General features: G+C 40.1%; 2 protein-coding genes across 2 annotated transcripts in view; both read right to left on the bottom strand.

Annotated features, from left to right (window-relative positions):
• LOC140686901 (trafficking protein particle complex subunit 9-like) overlaps positions 1-15,166 on the bottom strand; it is a 548,774-nt gene that overhangs the window by 17,369 nt on the left and 516,239 nt on the right. Inside the window, exons 5-6 of the mRNA XM_072942052.1 lie at positions 13,587-13,696; positions 12,125-12,248 (exon numbers count right to left, since the gene is read on the bottom strand). Coding sequence (XP_072798153.1) covers positions 12,125-12,248; positions 13,587-13,642 — 180 coding nt within the window. The 5' untranslated portion in view covers positions 13,643-13,696. The remainder of the gene's footprint in view (positions 1-12,124; positions 12,249-13,586; positions 13,697-15,166) is intronic.
• Positions 1-15,166, bottom strand: part of LOC140686884 (trafficking protein particle complex subunit 9-like) — a 245,434-nt gene that overhangs the window by 179,354 nt on the left and 50,914 nt on the right. The window lies entirely within an intron of this gene.

The following is a 15,166-nucleotide window of genomic DNA, read 5'->3' as shown; positions in this document are numbered from 1 at the left end:
GCATCAAGAAGTTTAAAGAGGCTATTCTTACATCTGAGTGGAGGAGCCTGCAAAAAATTTAAATGGCTTTGAAGAGAGAGTTAACCAGGGACAGAGATGTCGCAGGTCCTAGTCAAAAGTGTCATGAGGAAAAATGTTCTCCCAAGGCTCAGAGTGGCTTCTGAACACGGAGTCGGCAGGGAGGAGGTGACAGGCAGTGAGTAGGGTGAATGATACAGGTTACGCTCCCCCAGCTGGGGAAGAATAGGTTTTTTCCAGTTTTCCATACAATTTCTTACTACCTTTTTCTATTATTGCCACATACCATTTCCAACAAATTAAGCATATCAATGTCAGTCATTTGGGCCACTTGGGAGAAGCTACACGATGCCATTCACAGGGCTGGGGCATGACAGCCACACCAGTCTAGATTGAAAGAACCGTTGGGGTATTTGCAAGGTAATCACGGGCATGCAGCAAACTCCCCAGGTTCAATGACCTCATCTCAAGGCTGGGGCAAATAAAACTACCAAGCAAAGTGCGTGATGATTATGGCCCACATCTGTTTACTAGGTAAGTGCCCGTGAAAGCTGCCGCTTAATGGGGAATGAGTACGATCAATGAGATCCTGTCTACCTGGCCACACGCGCCCTGCCTTCCTGCCTTGGTGCAGCAGCAGAACTTGTTTAGCTGAGATGAACACCCCCAGAGCAGCCCCGACGGGAAAGCTCCCAGCTCTGCACGGCGAGACGTGTTCCTTTCCTTCTCAGAGCTGATCACAATTTGCTGTCGTCTGTTTTTATGTTTATCCCTTTTGTAACTGTCTCTCCTCGGAGTTTTTGCTCAAGCAGCACAGGGCCAGATGTGTCTTGCGGCCTGCCTGATACCCTGGGCAGGGAAACAGCCGACTCCATATCTGGCTCTGGTGCTGAACAGAGAGGGGAGAAGGCCCAGGGGCCCATGCTGAACCGAGGCCACTGAACCCAAAATTATGGTCTGATTTTGGGCAAATTATACAGTCTTTTTACCATGAGATTCCTCATCTGTCCATGAAAATAACTTTCCATGGCACATAGAGTTACAAGGATTAAAGGAAATCACCAAATTCATAACCTAGCCAAGGGGCTACAAGTGCATCCTCAACAGACAAATGCTGCCTTTACGGCTCTGACACATGTTAAGCGGGGCGGCCCCACACAGTTAACGCTGCTAACTGCCAGTGCGTTAAGTGCTTCATGTGTGCTATAATACTCTTTAGATCTCACAACAATCCCAGAATGAAACGAATATTATCATGCCAATTTCACAGATTCACCAACAGGTTAATAGAATTTGAATTCTATTCCAAGGCCCTAGGTTGAAGAAATGGCGATTTAAACTGGAATCTGGGCCCAGGCCTTGGCTCCATCTCTCTCCAATCCACCTGACCACTTGCCTATGAATTCCACCTGTCCAATACACAAGTTTCAGCCAGCCAGCCCTTAAATGCAATTTGTGCCGTTTGTCAATGTTGGTTAATTACCATAAAATGTTCTCAGAATCCACTACAGTAAAGAAAGGTGGACTTAAGGATTTCTGCATTGCGTTCTCCTGTAATGTGCAGAAACCCTTCCCTGCACCACCAAATCCAAGTGTATGCTTCCTCCATGTTTATGTTTGCACACGGCTTATTAAAGCAGAAGGTACCTGCAGTAATTCCATCTCGGTTGCTTTCCAAGGTTGCAGATTATCCATAATCAGTCTGTGAACGAAAATGCTACAATGTGATTGAGAATACTGCAACCATGACAGTAAACAAAGAATACTGAAACCAAGACATTAAAGGCTGCCACCACCCCCCAGCTAGGACAGGCCTGCAGCCCAGCTGCTACAGCAACTCACAATGGTGTCGTCTGAGCAGACTCAGAATAAGAAAGGACAGGCTACTGGCCCGAGATAGCTAGGTGCTTGTCTAAAAAATGAATTCAGTGAGTCCAAATATTTGCTTCCTCTCATACATACAAAAGTACTAAATTCTTGAACTTGAGATACCTGGCTTTCTTTAGATAACAAGCAATCTTTTATTGTTCCAACAACCTGGTCTTTGTTGTAAAGCTCCTATATATCCTAGCTCTTCCTCAACCTCTTGGGAGCAGTCCCTCATAGAGTTCTGTGTGGCTGTCCTCTCAGCTCGAGTCCTCCCGCCAAATAAAACATAACTCTTAACTTTTAGACTGCACATGTATTTCAGTCAACAGTTTTGGACACCATGAAGCACCACAGCAGATTTCTCTCCACCTGAACTCTCCGAGTAACCGGAGCCTTGGTACCAGCAGTGGCCCTTTGTGCCCATCCGCCTCCTCGGGGAGTCCAGATGAATTTGGGTGAGTCTCTCCTGGTTCTCGGATCTCACATATTGGTTGATGATCCTAAGTTTTATCTGGTGGTGTATCCAGGTACGTGGCCCTCCAGTTGAAAGAAACTGAGGTGAATTACCCACCCAGTGGAGACATACTGGGTGGGGCCTGTTTGAAAGGTAATAGGAAATACCCACCTAGAGGATATGTCCAAAGTGGGGCTGGTGGAAACATATGAGGAAAATATTCACCCAGTGGAGACATCCCGAGTGAGTCCAAGTTGGAAGACACTGGGTTCAGGACTGAGTGGTTAGGTAAGATTCTGGTCTAATATTTTCCTCAATTTGGTTACCTCCATTGAATTTTTCAGGATAAAAGTAAAACTCTTATGAGGAAACTTTCAACTCCAAAATTCGGAACATCCTCCTGGCTGGTGACAGCTTTCTCGGGTGACAGAGAGTCTTCCAGTAGTGGTAGAGACAAAGACTTCATGCCACAAGGTTGTCCCTGTGGGAAATCTTACTAGCAAATTTATTTTGAGAACCCGACCTTACAATGGGGAATAGAACTTTCAAAAAAAATAAAGAACAGAAAAGAAAAGAAAAGAAAAATAAATGACAGATTGCCAGTCTCCAACTATTACCCCAGCCAGGCTTATGTACATACAAAACTTACAACATTAATTGGGAATAAGGAAAAAAAAAACTTACTCTGAAAATAACTAACCAGGCCTGATAAAAGCATTTTTTGGAATTCTGAACTTATAAAAACAAAATCCCCTTTAGGGGGAACTTGGATTTCTCTTCCTGTGTCCTTGAAATTTAAATGTTTTATATTTGTGTGTTTTAAGTGTGTGTATGTATGTATATGTATGTTTAGTTTATTTTTTAAAGGAAACCTTGGACTCCGCCATACAAAAGTTTCAAGTATTGTGTACATATGGTGGCCACGCAAATAAATTGGGATTCTAAGCAATTCTTTGATTGTACCAATTTTCAGATATTTTGTCATCTTAAACTTTGTTGCATCAGCTTGGACCACAATGGCTTTTAGCTTTTGGAGAGTAAACCTTTGAATTTCATTTAGGCAACACCCCGACTCTCATGTGGAAGGGCCTCTTCATCTTATTGGTTTAAAATCACTATATATATATATATATATATATATATATATATATATATATTTGTATATAATTTGATGGCCATATGATGGATTTTTTAATTTGGAAAAACTTTTTAATTCGTGAAAGTTTAAAGAGATCTCATTATAAACAGCTGTTTTATTGGTATCTATTAAAATCAAGTTTAAATGTAGAAAAATATATCTAATGGTTAACCTAAGAACTTAGTTAAAAAAATAAAACTGGTTTGAAAAGCTACATTTGTGTTTTTCCTTCCCGATAAATGTTTCTAGATATGCTAATAAAAATTTAGGATAATTAATGTTAATTAGGTTGAATAACTGGAAAAATGATTGTAAAAATGTCGAAAAAATAATAAGTGGCTTATCCCGAAAGGATAAATATTTTTATATGGTTATTTTGAATCAAATAAATAAAATGGACATTTTTGGATTTACAAACAAGGTTTTGATACTACACAACGTAAAGTTAAAAAAAAAAGGGCCAAATAGTTCGCCTACTCCCCCCCAAGATTAAAGTTCAAACAAGTCCATTTTATTTACCACAGTTTAAAATATATGTATATATAGACTGAAATACTTGATCAATAATTGGGATAACAGACCAATTAATGAAATTAAAAACTGAGAAGTGCCTAAGCTCTTTGGCTGAAACTTGGGCATCCTAGAGACTTCTATAAAATTATATACAATGCAAACACACAAAAAAAAGGATACTTGCACTCCTTCTAGAAATAAGAATTATTGATTAAACTTAATAAATATAAAAATTAAAGGTATAAGATTTAATAAAATTGAGATAAAAGTTTGTGAAATTGGTATATTTAAATGGTCTTTAAACAAAACTTTTGCTTATGTTGTGGGATACATATGTTTCAGAGGAAAAACGCTTCCCCTTCTTGGTATTATAAGGCTGGGCACATATCTGTCCCTATGAAAATATTAATTGAACAAATTAAAATAAACCAATATAGTTACATAAGCCTTCCAATATAATGTAAAACTAAAAACTAATTTGAGTGGCTAATAAAAAAATACAGGTTTACCCTGGGTTTAACTTATAACACAAGGAAAAGAGACCTTACTAAATGCCTTATGCAAGTTTTGGAAGACATAATTAAGTAAACCTTAAAGTTTTAAAACATGGAATTCTTTGTTTACAGCTCTTCTCACTGATACAAAAATGCCAATTAAGGAGATAAAATACGGCCTGGGTGACAGAGCAGTTATCTGGGGACCTGGAAGTCAGTGTCTTTGTCTTGCAGATCAGAAATATAAATACAACAAACAGTGACCTAGAACTGAGCCTAAATAGCTCAACGAAATAAAACTTAAGGCCAAGAAATTTTTGGCATATTAGAACTCAGAACTCTGACGGGTCCTTCAGACTTTGTGAAGAAATTTTAACTGTCTGTTTCATAAATAGTAAGCCTTAGTGATTTGAGCAAGCAAATTCAGCTTACTCCAACTATAATTATACCTATCTTATAAGTAAGTTTTAAAGTGAAGCTATGAGATCTCTAGCTTTTGTCTGATTATAAGCCTGTGTACACATTATAGAAGTGAGATATTTCTACTGCTAAAGAAAAAAAATTCAAAGTCAAAGAGCTCTGCTTAATTGACATAAAAATATAAGAGCTTAAACATTAAGTATTTTTAAAATAAAAACTGAACAAATTGACTTTCAGCGTCATGTGAATTGGAAAATATTCAATATTAAGATAATATTTGATATTGTTTAGTTTAAGTATGTTCTAATTAATATAGACATCTTTAAAGTCATCAATATTATGTATAATACCTTTACTGTACCTAGGTTTAATGAAAGTCAAATAAGATCCTGTTATATCTGTTGCAGATTTGTCAAAAAAGAAATAAAAGTAATGTGCTGTGGTAAAATTTTAAGTAAATTAAATGCAAATGAGATGAGAGCTTTGGGTAAATATTTAAAATATATTTTTAAAATGTATGCTTAAGATAATCTCTAAATGTTTGGTATCTTTAAATTCTAGTGTTGTGCTAAATTAAGTTAAATTACAAGATTTTATTAAATAGCTATGCCATTTTCAGATAAAATAACATTGAAATACGAATTACTTAACATTTAACTTCCTCTTACAGTGAAACTAAAGGTGTATAGAAATATTAATATATGGTTGGTGCCACACGGAAATAGTCTCTATTAGTAAGGGAATGATCTCAGTATCCTAGGAAAGTAATATAAATATGTAAAGGAAGATATAAGAATGGAATTATATTTTGTTAATGAGAAATAGTGACTTTCTCCTGAACCTGGTTACTTCTGAATGGAAGAAAAATAAGGGACACACTAATATAAGTATAGAAAGCTGTGGAAGGCTTGTGGAAAAGGAACCCCGAGGAAAGAGTTTTGTACATGGTCAGAATTGGCTAAGTTTAGAAACAAATTGGGCAACGTAAATGAATCTTAGAAGTAAGCTGGTACAAGATTAGAATTGTTTTTCTCTCTGTTAAGAGGAAAAAATTTTCTTAAAATGTTAATCCACCTTCAGTAACAGATTGTAAAACTTCTTATACCACTTAGCTGATCTGTTCTGCCTTTACATTTGACGTATTTTCTTGTTAATGAATTAGTACTACTTTACAGTGATCTATATGTTTATCTGACCAAGTGTTCTGAAATCTTTCAAAAAGCTCCCCAAATATAAAATTCTAATTAATTAAATAAAAATTAATTTAATTAATTAAAATTCTTTTAATCTCCAGTTAAGTTTGGGATGCTACAGAAGGCCCCTGAAATATCCCAAAGAGAGATTTTAAACTATAAATTTTCATTTGGCATTTTAAATAACATGGAATTGTCAAATGAATCATAAAACTTCTAAGGTTATATTGAATGAGCCAATATTATTAATATAGATATTGTAGAAATTATATGGACTCCCTAAAATTCTGGTATATCTGAAATGTTACCAGTGATAATTATGGGTATAGAGAACATGTTTCTTTATTGATTATAGTGTAATGGTGTTTAACCATGCTTTTAAATCTTTTGTCATTTATAGACAGTTAATTGTTTTCTTCTGATGGTTTTGCAAAATGCTTTCTCTTCAAGGAGATTTACTGATTTCTAATAAATTTCACACTATAGCAGTGAACTAAACTGGGTAAGACATTTTAAAGTTCTAATGAAAACTCTCATTAAAAGAATTAGTTACATGGGACTGATTAACCTGTTGAATATGGTTATAATTTTTGATATTGTTTGAAATACTAGTGGCTTTTAACCTGTTTCCCAGACATAAAGAATCTCTTCTCCTTAAGCTAGTTATGGTTCACAGCAATTTGATACATTATACCTATGTAATCACACTTGGAACAGTTATCTTTTCTCTCTATCTGATCCCTCAAGAGACTAAAAACACTTAGGTCCCCAGTGGCTTTATCAAACAAATTAGGGAGATCATCTCCTAACAGATATAGGAGTATAAAGGTATTTTAAGGATTTTAAAGAGAAAAGAATTTACCTAAATCTGTAAGGCAGAAACCCATGAAAAGCCTTGACGTGGCTTTCTTGGCCTTAGAAAACCTTAGCATTCTACCCTGAGACTCCGTATTAAAACTTCCAACACAGCCAATTTAAAAAAGCCTATATGATCAAATAATCAAGCTTAACTTGTAAAAAATTAATCTTGATTTGGCTATATTTGAGAAAACTGAGGGTAACTTAAGAGAGAAAAAAATTATATTTTAGTGGATATCAAATTCTAGTTTTGTTAATTGAGGTCCATATTTACTAAGACAGTTCCCAGATCATTCCTTGCTGTTATGTCACATTACGGTACAGTTTAATTGAATTATGAAAAGGATACTCTAGGTTTGTTCTGAAGCTCAGTAATCTATCCTTGGGTAAAGTTCCAATGCCTCATGACCTGCAGCCAGGGGATTATACATACTGCAACAGGCATGACTTAAAGAACTGCCTCCAACCTGAATGGAAGGACCCTTTTTCAGGTACTCTTAACTAGACCATACAAACCAAAGCTGAAGGAAACGGAGTCTCGGATTCATTTCCTATCAGAAACATCCCCTGCAGTGCACTGGCCTATCGAGCACTGCTCACCTTAAAACAATGCCCAAATGGAGAAAAAGCTACCAGACCAGGATGAGAAGAAGACGCCATCTGAGCTAGACAGCTGACCCAAGACACCGGACCAGGACTGTATACCAATTACTTTGATAATTTCTCCAACCTTTGATTATGAACTACTCCACTTGTTAAGTTTATGATAAATTACCTGTCTAGTACTTCTGTGTTACCTTGGTGGGTTTCCCTACTCCAAGGCTCTAACTAGATAGCCCTCAGAAATGTTATTCTAAAAAGAAATTATAGTTCTGTTTAGGCCACCGTTGATCTTACAAGGTGGGAGATTTCACCTGGCCAATTAATACCTGCTCTGACCCTGACCATAAATATGAACTTTCTCATAGGATCAAACTCAGAAACACAAGCAAAATTTTAACCCAAAAATACAACTTCTCGACTATTAAATTCTTACTCGTGACTTTATTAACATTACTAGCTGTATTATTTATAACCTGTCTATTTTATAAAATTGTTGTCTGTTACATTTCCCAATGTGTAACTAGGCCCACAAGATTGATGATGGCTAAACATCTTGAAGAAACAGATAAAATTTATAACCCTGAATAAAATAAATATAATAGTGTGATTCTAGGTATGGAAATGAGCAAAGAAGGGTTAACACTTTCTGGATCATAATAGACTAGTAAGACAGGTGATCCAGATAACTGTTAGTTATCAACAGGGCCTGATAAAAAAAATTACACCTTGAATGGCAACTCAGAAGATTCTTCACCTGAACTAGGAATGAGCCATCCTAGCACCGTGGGACAAAATTGGTCATGAAATGTCTCTCAAAATATTGGTCGAATTTAGGACCAAGGGGGAACACTGTGAATGAAAATACTACAATGTGAATGAAAATACTGCATCCATGACAGTAAACAAAGAATGCTGAATCCAAGTCATCAGCGGCTGCTGCCAACCCCCAGCGAGTACATGCCTGCAGCCCGGCCTCTCAGCCACTCACAGTGGTGCCCTCTGAGCAGACTCAGAGTAAGAAAGGACAGGATACTGGCCCTAGATAGCCAGGTGCTTGCCAAAAGAATGAATTCAAAGACCCAGATGTTTGCTTCTCACCATACATAGAAAAGCAGTAAATACTTGAACTTGAGATATCTGGTTTTCTTTAGATAACAAGCAATATTTTATTGTTCCAATTACCTGGTCCTTGTTGTATGCTTCTATATATCCTAGCTCCTCCCCTACCTCTTGGGAGCAGTCCCTCAGAGTGATGTGAGAGGATGTCATCCCGGCTAGAGTCCTCCAGCCAAATAAAAAAAGCCCTTAACATTTAGGCTGAACGTTTATTTCAATGACGTTCCAGAATAGACACAACTCATCAGTTCTGTAATGGAACACACTGAATCAGGAACCAAAAGCGTGTTTTAGTCTGGAAAATCTCCAGGTTCCTATTTCTTCCTGTCATTATACAATCCCTCCAGAACTCATTAATTTGCTGTCTGCTCCTCTGGCAACCAAACTCATAGAAGACTCAACTCAGCAGAGCGCCCTGCTGGGGAGAACACCCCACAGAAGCACTGCAGGCTGCCTGCCCTCCTGCACGCTCTGCTCACCCTTGGTGTCCTCCGTGGAGACCAGGCCAACAGAGCTGTTTCTAACAGCTACAAAGTCGCACACGTTAAATAAATCATTTTATTTTATATGATATTTTACGTATATACACATCTCTGAAAACAGCTTTGCAGAAGCTCAAATCTTCAACATCAATCCCCAAAGGCAAATCCGGTCCCCAAGGGGAAACAAGACTTAAGACGACGCTAAGGCCTCCAAAGTCCTCTCAAGGACCGTCAACCAAACTGCCTGCAGGTCTGCAGCTGCAGGCGGTTACATGTCTGCTTTTAAGGCAACCCCTTCCTGCCCTCGGGAATTACATTGTCCCTCTATGCCCTCCCGTCTCAGGGTAAGGGCAGCCGTTGCAGTACCTTGCAGGGAAGCACTGACAGGACTGGACAAAGAGGATCAGAGCTAAGCTAATACTTCTGATGACACGACCTTGTCACTGTGTCACTTTACAAATGAACATATATAGAGAGAGATGTGGGGTGATATTGCTCAAAGTCACACAGCTAATAAGTGGCAAAGTCTATATCTCTGTTCTTCCCTTCGGCGTGACACCCCAGCTGGGACGCCCACAGGGTTCTCTCATGCCTGCCTGAACAATCCTCTCCTGTCACTCATAACCCACCACAGGGTCTGACCCTAGCCTGCCTTTTCAGCATCTATTCCCTCCAGTCTCTCAGGAACAAGGCCGTTTGGGCCACTGTATGACTTCCGGCTCCCGGAAACCTCATTGCTCAGGCTGGTCTTGCCTGTGCATCCGGCCCGCTGCTCAGAGGCTCTTCCTCCCCTGCAGGTGTAGGTTTCCAATCTCCGCAGGGACACCCCCTCAGGGGAGCCCTCTTCTCGCTCTCAGCATGGCAGGTGTCCCAGGCCACATCCCGAGCTGCCCCATTAGGACAGTGTGCGCCCAGATCTGTTAATCAGACCAGCAGCATCAGAGCCAGGGATTATGCCCGGGCCACCCTGCAAAACTACTGCCCGCCTCACAGCCCCCAGCCAGCAGGTCACCTGGAAGTCACAGCAAGTGCCCCACCCAATCTAGAAGCCTCTTCATTTGCCAGCATCGCTGATGACTGGTTTCCAAACTTTGGTCAGTTTCGCACAAAACAGCACCTTCAACTGTGAAGCAGAGGGTTTCGCTTCTGCTCCCCATCCTTACTGGTAATGCCAAGGAAATCAAAGAGGCCTTTTCTCAACACTTTTATAAAGACACCCTCCCACCCACAATACTCATATGCTCAAGAGCTTTGGATCCACGTGATTTTCTTTCTCTTATGATAAGCGGCTCAAAACACTGCGGGATTCCTTCTATTTCGATGGTATTTGTACTCAGTTTATCGGCTTTAATCTGTTTTTGTCTCTCTCTTCAATATCCCTAGCAGTTGCCACCTCTTAATCCCTTCAGCAGCCTCCCTCCCAACATCTACTCTAGGAAATCAGCTGTGATGAAGGGCCCTGGGGCAGTCACAGACGATGCAACTAAGGCAAAGAGAGGGTCCATAATTTGCCCGAGAAGATCAGCTTCAACCCCCAACAGTGTGTGTCACGTCCCTGTGTTTAACTCTTATGCTAAGCAAGATAACTTTTTGTAGATTATGGTTATAAACAGATGAGGTATAAAAATACATACAAGGACACATATCTACTCTAAGATGCTCACTAACTCCACTATTTTGTTTCTACTTATTTCTATTAAAAAATATTAAGAACCTCTGCAGTCAGTATAGCAAAATGTTACTGGGCTTTAAATCCAGAATATAGAGGTGTTAATTGTGTCATTACTCATACTTATTTGTATGTTCACAAGACAGAATTATTTGAAAGTCCCTCTCACCTCCCCCTATTCACTACTGGCTCTCACCTGAGCTCCCAGACCACACATCTAGCAACCTTTCACTTTACCCACAGCTGAACTCATCAGTTTTCCACAGAACTCCCTCTGCAGCTTTCCCTCCTCAGAGCACAGAAGGACCATCATTTAACTCATTAATCCACCCAGAAACCTGGGCCTTACTCCATCCTGCATTCACAGACAGCCTTCATCCTTTCCTTTTTACCATCTAAACATGCCTTCAATATGTTCGCTTTTAAACACTGACCGTCCCACCGCTCAAGTGGAAGCCACCAACACTGCCCACCTGGACTCACGAGTCTCCTAAGTGGCCCCACAGCCGCTCTCCCCTACTTGAGACAAATGGGACTGTGCCACTCCCGTGCTTTTTGGACTCTTTTCAGACCCACTCTTCTTAGAAGAAACTCCAAGTTCTTCACCAGGTGAAAGTCTTTGCCATGAAATTGTCACCTCAGGGAGGGCAGGACCCGCCCTCTCCCCCGGCCCCGCCCTCTGGCAGAGCATCAGCTTGGGAGGACCTGCTGAGCTACACCAGCCTGTATTCTAAACCTGGTCTGAGTTCTTAGCAAACTGCTTCACTTATCCATACAAGTCCAAGGTAAATTAGAAAGATTTTAGATGTTGAGCTAGACTATTGATTTTGGGATTTTGCACTAGCAACCTGCAAGGACATGTTCTAAAAATTCTGTCTTCTTAAAACCACACCCAGGTTAAAGGAGTATTTGTGGAATGTCTTCGGAGGAAAAGGGACTGTACTTTTACAGGCTTTATGTTTTATAACATGAACAACCCGGACAGGGTCACAAATGGAACCGCCTCACAAGTGACAGAAGACAGGTGAGAGTCACAAAGCAACAGGTCGCAAAGATGATTCTCCAGCCCCCCCAAAATATTCCTGAAACAACCAAAAATTCTGAATTTTAAAAGTAAAAGAGTATCATATAGAGAAATGAAATAAATTATGCTCTTCATCAGGGTTTCAAGATCTCACTCCAGAGTTTTTAGCAGGCCATACTGAATCCTAGCACAGAAAAATCAAATGGACTTGTAGTGAGAAAGTTCCAGGAAAACTGCAATAATTCCTCCACTTGTGTAAAGACATACACTCACCTGCTGAAGGTGAATGTAGACCGCATTCTGGATAAATTCTGAAGCTTCCAGGCTCCGCTTCTGGATGCCAAGGACATGGACAGCTTGGAAGCATGCTTCTAACTCAGTCACCGGCATTTTTACACTGCAGGGGAAACGGAGGCACCCAGTCAAGGGCAGAGATGTTCCTGTCGTGTCTCACAGTCCGTGCCTCGGGGATTCAGTGCCCTGCAGCAGCCCGGCCCCAGGCAAGGACCAGCAGCGTTTTCCACCCAAGGAGGGGCACTGTGCTTGAGAAAGCCTTTCTCCGATGGGGGCAAGAGGGGCTGGTGGGGTTGAGTGAACCTATAAATGCCCACAGAAATATGCCTGCATTCATTCAAGTGATGCAAACAACTGTAGCAGGCTATTTAACAAAATTTCAACTGTCAGTGGAAATTTTGCCATTCCTTTCTGCTTGTCCACTGCACTCTGAGACAGGCTTAGGCTCTCTTACACCTGCAGCTCTGTGCAATAGTTGTGAAGTCATTTTACTTTACAGATACCACGGTTCTGCCCAGGGTGATATCCAGCCCAGAGAGGTGGCCCAGGCCAATTTAAAGCTATGTGGCTTGGGCGCGGGGACAATTACAGGAGCTGATTCCGGAGCCAGGCCCCTCCCCACCTCTGCTCCCCTCTCTCCCGAGGCCCCGCTGCCAAGCACTCAGGCTCCATGATCTTATGTCCTACTCTTCTACTCTACTCCAAACCCTTTTCCTTTTCTTTTTTTCCCTAATTATTCCCAGCTGGAGTGATTTTTCAATCTCAATATCTGAAAAAAAATTCCTGCAGCCGAAAAAGATGTCTCCAGAGGTCAATGCCCATATGCTGGTTCCTGAAGAGAGCCCCTGGCTACGGGGACCCTCACCAACACTCACGGGGCATCAGAGATGTTGCAGGGTCGGCCACCCCCAACAAGAGTTTGCTGTCACCCCAATGCCTGCACAGCATCCCTGCTCACAAAATATAGTTGGTCCACTTATCGGTTATTAAGAAGCAAAAATACAAAATTGCTCATGTTTCTTACTAAAATTATCTATGAAGCTGGAAAGGGAATTGTAATAAAATATAACTGTTTTTACCCTATGTTAGATCTGTTCCTTTGGGTTTAAACCTGTGCCCTGTTTCCTAGGCTCAGACTTGGTAGCTCTGCACCATTTGAAAAAGAAAGTTGCCTTTAGCCTGAAATCTACAGGAAAGCCTATTCTCCTGGCCCTGATCTTTAAAAATGTTAGCTCATCTGCACTTCTGTAGAGATGGCAAGTTGCATACTAGAGAATAGCCTTTTTTTTTTAGAGGTTTTACAGGGGTACCATGATTTGATCCACATGGAAAGCTGCAAGAACAGCGGATTCAAAGGACAAACAATTCATAAAGCAAGAAGTATGCAACAACCAACCACAACCCCGCCCCTTTTTAGTATAAAAGGAGACTGAATTCTTACTTGGGGAAGATAGTTCTCCAGGACATCAGTCTGCCGTCTTCTGGGTCTGCCAGCATTGCAAGTGAAGTCACTATTCCTTGCTCCAACACCTCATCTCCCGGTTTATTGGCCTATCATGCGGCTAGCAGAACGAGTTTGGACTCGGTAACAAAATGACTGCATTGGAGGTAGTATGTCTCCAATGTTTCCTTGTTTCCAATATGTAACATGCACATCATTTATGATCTAGTGCAAATAATTCATCAAAGACAACCACAAAAAGAAACTATACTCACCTAGCTATCAACACTGAAGTCACAACCTGTCAATTTTATATGCTGTTGAACAACACAATGGAAAAACCTAACATAGGGAGTTGATTCCACGGAAATAAAATTATTTCTACTCCTTCAATACTTTTTCTTTTCTTTTCTATTTTATTTTGTTTTGCTTATTGAAAGGAAAATAAAAGTCATGTCATTTTATTTCACGTATTTTTGTTATAGCTACATTCTTTAAATACTACAAAGAGATTTAAATTGCAAAAAATTTGTTCATATATTAGTATAAATATATATACACAATCAATGGGGATTAGGAAAGGAATGGACATTTACTAAAAATCCACTGCAATCCTGTCTTTTACAAGCATATCCTGGAATATAAGCTGTATGATCCAGGGGCCCCACCCCCATTCTCACTGTTGTGTCCCTTAGTAATCAACTACTAAGGCACCAGCATAGAACCATGTGATCAGTATTTTAGGAATAAATTAGGGAATTAGCTCGTTCAATTCTAAAACAAAAACCCTAAAATAAATACTGAACTTATTTACAGATAAAGAAAATTGGAACCAAAAAAGTAGTTATTTCCCCAAGGTCACAAAGCTAATAACTGATAAAGACAAGATTTGAACTCATCTGCCTGATTCTAAAAACTAAGGTGGATGGAAATCCCATTTGACTGGGGAGGGTCCAGCAGCACAGCCTATCACCCTATCTTTGTTCAGATCTAGCCTTAGACAGCCTGAGACAGCACCCCATTCCTATTGAACTTGAGGGCAAATGATAACAATAAGGATTTTATATCCAGTAGTTTGTTAGATCTCATTTATATAAAGTGTCAGCAGGTCAGCAGAAAAACTCTGGAAAATATGAGTGGGTCCAGAGCTTTCTGCTGTTTAGTAACTCAGTCTCTCAGGACATAGTGACCTTCCCATGAGAGGCCTCATGGACATAAACTAAAGGCAGCTGAGCAATGAAAACTAACAAGAACCTGGAACTCAAGCAAGAAGGTTCCCTGCCATCCCCCACCCAGTTGCCTCTTCACCCGCGTGGACACGATGGCAGGAGACCCAGGTTCTTGTCCAAGGTACATCATCATGGATTCTCATCCATAAAAATTTATGACTCTATGCTGTCTTATGTCCATTAAAACTCAAATATGATAACACCAATATCTCAGCAGAATATCTATGTCTCCACTTCCTGTCTTCTAATAGGAGAATATTTTTATGGACAAAATGCAGAAATCCAATTTAAAAAACCATGTACGAAGCCAGGTGAAATTCTGCTTAAGAGACTGCTCTCATGCTCAGTAAA

The sequence above is a fragment of the Vicugna pacos genome, chromosome 18 (assembly GCF_048564905.1).
Source record: "Vicugna pacos chromosome 18, VicPac4, whole genome shotgun sequence".
In the NCBI taxonomy this organism is placed as follows: Eukaryota; Metazoa; Chordata; class Mammalia; order Artiodactyla; family Camelidae; genus Vicugna; species Vicugna pacos.
The sequence above is the reverse complement of the archived record's forward strand: the minus strand, read 5'-3'. Positions and strand labels throughout refer to the sequence as shown.